Consider the following 3,826-nt stretch of genomic DNA (forward strand, 5'->3'; position numbering starts at 1 on the left):
GGGGCTGGTGTGGGGAGGGGGTCTTGGTGTCACCCCCACCTACACGGGAGCTGGGGACCCCAAGGGGGAGGTGATGGTGGGTGGCTCGGATGGCATGGGGGGGGGTCTCTGGGGACCTGACCCCGTGTGCTGGCACCCACCCTGGGGGCTGTGGTGTCACCCAGCCCTTGGGTGCCACGCTCCTTGCCCGCCCCATGCAGTGACATGGGGAACGCCTTGTCCCCCCGGCATGGGGGGCTGTGGGACACAGCCATGAGGCTGGGGGTGCCTACAGCCACCCTGGGTGCAAAGTCCTCTGCTCCTCACCCGCAGACACCCATCCCCTGTGCGACACCCCAGGCAGCTGGGATGTCCTGTGCCACCCATGGGTGCTCTCCATTCCCCGGGTTTCCCCATGGCTGGGGTGTACTCCTGAGGAAGCCCAGGGGGGCGGGATAGCCCCCTGGGTGCCCCCGCGCACCGTGGGGAGCTCGCAGGGAAACCCCAGCAGCGGCGCAGACCTTCGGTCTCGGAAGCGCTGCTGCCTGTCCCGGGGCTGCCTGCACCCGCACAGGGGACCGGGAGCAGGATGGAAACCCTGCCCCACAGCCACGGGACAGGCAGCTGCCTGCTCGCAGGGCTCTGCGCCAGGCTGGGTCGCCCTCCACGGCTGGGGCGTCCGGCAGGCGACGAGCAGCTCTCTCCTTGCAGGTCGGGTCTTCAACGGCTCCGCCAAACCCATTGACAGCGGTCCCCCGGTGATGGCCGAGGACTTCCTGGACATTAACGGTGACGGCTCCGGGCACGGCGTTGCTTTGCCGGCTCCTTTTACCAGCCACGGGCGATGCTGGAGGGTCTTGGGGGCCGGCCGGCATCTGGGGATAACACCGTGCCCTGATGGCCAGAGCGGCCCCGCGGTGCTGCCTCCGCCCAAGCTCCCTGGGGGGGTCCATCTGTCCCCACTGGGGTGTCCTGGGTGGGGGTATGGGTGCAGGGGTGGTGCCTGGTGAGCCCATCCCACCCCAGGGCTGGTGCGGGGTAGCTGCACTGGTCCAAGAGCGTGCTTCTTCCTTAGCTCCAGAAGCTCATGCCTCATTTTTAGCACCAGTGGGGGCGATTCGTCCATTTTGGGGTGCCCCACGGGTGCCTCATTCCCTTTCCTGCTCCAGGCCAGCCCATCAACCCCCACGGCCGCATCTACCCCGAGGAGATGATCCAGACCGGGATCTCGCCCATCGACGTGATGAACAGCATCGCCCGGGGCCAGAAGATCCCCATCTTCTCCGCTGCCGGTCTCCCTCACAATGAGGTGGGTCCCCATGGGGCACCGAGCCCCCGGCACAGCCCCAGCAGGAGCAGGAGGAGGAGGAGGAGGAGGAGGATGGAGGAGGCAGCGTGGGGGGCGTTGGGAGGGCTGGAGCCTGTCTCCCACGACTCTCCTCCTCTCCCTGCTGTGCTCTGGCTCCCTGCTCGGCTCTGCTCGCCCTGACGGGCCAGACCTGCCTTTTGGGGTGGCTGTTGTGTTCCCTGATGCCCCCCCAGCCACGCAGGGGGACGGGCTGGTGCATGCAGAAGGGAAGCTCACATTACCTCGTGCCTCAGTTTCCCCATCTGCACAGCGAGGGGTAAAGCAAACCCTAGTATGCCAAGAGCTGCGCTGGGAGGGGAGGGGTGATCTGGGCTTGTCCAGCGTGGGGTCCCCAAGCCCGTGGGGCAGGGGGGGGCTGCAGACCACCCCGTGGCCCTGCGAGCGCGGCCGTGCCGGGTGCTGGAAATACCAGCCTGATCCACGGGTGCACCGGCGTGGTGGATGGGCAGCGCCGCCCCGGCTCCCCCCCCCCGCCGGCACAGACGGTGATGCGATGGGACGGAAAACCAGCCCTGACAGATCGGGAGTGACAGAGGAGGGTGACCACGGTCAAGTCAGGGCCCGGCACGACGGGCACTGTGCCACGGCGAGGGGGCACGGAGCCGGGGGGAGACGCCGCTCTCCCCTGACCCGCGGGGCTGGGTGAGCAGCTGGGGGTGCCGGTGCCCATCCTGGGATGCTCTCTCCTGTGCTGGTTCCTATTTGTCCTATCTCCATCCCCTCCACCCCCTGCCCCTTGGCTGCCGCGGGGGCCGTATCCTGGTCCCAGGGGGGTTGTGGCCCCTCTGGGGGGGACTTGGCCGTGGGCGCTGGCCCCGTGCTGCCCGCCTGTCCCTGTCCCGCTGCAGATCGCCGCGCAGATCTGCCGGCAGGCCGGGCTGGTGAAGAAGTCCAAGGACGTGGTGGACTACCACGAGGACAACTTCGCCATCGTCTTTGCTGCCATGGGGGTGAGTTGGTGCCGGGATGGGACAGCCCAGCCAACCTCGGCAAAGCCTGCTGACGGGGAGCCCAAATTGCACAGGACGTGTAGGCAGCCTTGCTGCCGCCTCCCTGCACTGCCTCGTCCCTCACCTGCCTCAGTTTCCCTATGCATGAAGCGACCCCGCTCCGTGCTGACCGGCCTCTCCTCCCATGTGGGCAGGTGAACATGGAGACAGCTCGCTTCTTCAAGTCTGACTTCGAGGAGAACGGCTCCATGGAGAACGTGTGCCTCTTCCTCAACCTGGCCAATGACCCCACGTGAGTCAGCCCCATGGCTCCGGCACATGACTCTCCTCCTCCTCCTCCTCCTCCTCCTCCTCCTCCTCCTTTCTCCTTTCTCCTCTCCCCCCAGCTGAGGACTTGATCCGTCTCGGGTGGATCGAGGCACAGGGGCTGGTGCTGGGTGCAGCTGGGGGTCATTAGGGTCCTGCTGTGCACGGGAACCCCAAAGGCTGCGGGTCCCTCTGCTCCCCAGGGGCCAGCCCCACTCCTGGGCACTGCGAGCCCTGCCCTGAGCAGCAGAGGGGGGGCTGCAGAAGCATGGGGGGCCCCTCCCATCCTGCACGGTGCTGAGTCCCTTGGGCTCCTCCGTGTGCCCTTCTGGGACCCCCCAAACCTGCCCCTGTGCTGGGACGGGGAGCAGCCTCCAGCATGGCTCAGTGAGGGGCACCTTGGGGGTGCAGGGGGGGTGCGCACAGGCTGGGCTCTGCCAGGCACGCTCCGAACTGTGCCCATGTGTGCCCTGCCCCGCATGCTGCTGGGCTGGGGGGCCCCCTGGGCAGGGCTGGGGGACCCCTTGGCGAGACTGGGGGACCCCCTTGGTGGGGCTGGGGCAGCCGTCCTGGGCTCTGGCCAGCGGGCAGCCCAGTGGGCAGCAAACAGGCAGGGGAGGTGGCACCGAAGCCGGCCAGCTTTTGGGTCCCCATCCTTTTCCGCAGCGGCTGGGAGCCGATGCCCTGGGTGGGCAGCGGGTGCCTCCCTCCTCCTCCCCGGCCATCGCCCAGTCCCAGCTCGGGGACCCCGAGAGCTGAGGTCCCCGGGGGTGGCCGGTCACCCCTGCCGACAGCCTGGCATGCTGCAGGGAGCCTGTGCGGCTCAGCGCCAGGCGGGCGCCTGCCGGGCTCCGGGGATGCTCTGTGGGGATGGGAATTGGGATCTGGGGGTGTCCACCCTGTCCCCCTCTCAGGATCGAGCGGATCATAACCCCCCGCCTGGCCCTGACCACCGCTGAGTTCCTCGCCTACCAGTGCGAGAAGCACGTGCTGGTGATCCTGACGGACATGAGCTCCTACGCTGAGGCCCTGCGGGGGGTCAGCGCGTGTCCCCCGGGATCTGCCCCGGTCCCCTGTGTCCTCCCCGTGTGGCAGAGGATGAGGACTGCCCTGCTCGGGTGCCTGGGGTGCCCAGGTTGCCTGGGGTTCCCAGGGTGCTTGGGGTGTTTGGGATGCCTGGGGTGCTTGGGATGCATGGGGTGCTTGGGATGCATGGGGTGCT

At 68.3% G+C, this 3,826-nt stretch overlaps 1 protein-coding gene across 1 annotated transcript in view; it reads left to right on the forward strand.

Annotated features, from left to right (window-relative positions):
- ATP6V1B1 (ATPase H+ transporting V1 subunit B1) overlaps positions 1-3,826 on the forward strand; it is a 15,561-nt gene that overhangs the window by 7,411 nt on the left and 4,324 nt on the right. Inside the window, exons 5-9 of the mRNA XM_009290707.1 lie at positions 691-768; positions 1,149-1,288; positions 2,197-2,298; positions 2,493-2,590; positions 3,519-3,642. Of these exons, the coding sequence (XP_009288982.1) occupies positions 691-768; positions 1,149-1,288; positions 2,197-2,298; positions 2,493-2,590; positions 3,519-3,642 (542 nt within the window). The remainder of the gene's footprint in view (positions 1-690; positions 769-1,148; positions 1,289-2,196; positions 2,299-2,492; positions 2,591-3,518; positions 3,643-3,826) is intronic.

The sequence above is a fragment of the Aptenodytes forsteri genome, unplaced genomic scaffold (assembly GCF_000699145.1).
Source record: "Aptenodytes forsteri isolate BGI_AS27 unplaced genomic scaffold, ASM69914v1 Scaffold236, whole genome shotgun sequence".
NCBI lineage: Eukaryota > Metazoa > Chordata > Aves > Sphenisciformes > Spheniscidae > Aptenodytes > Aptenodytes forsteri.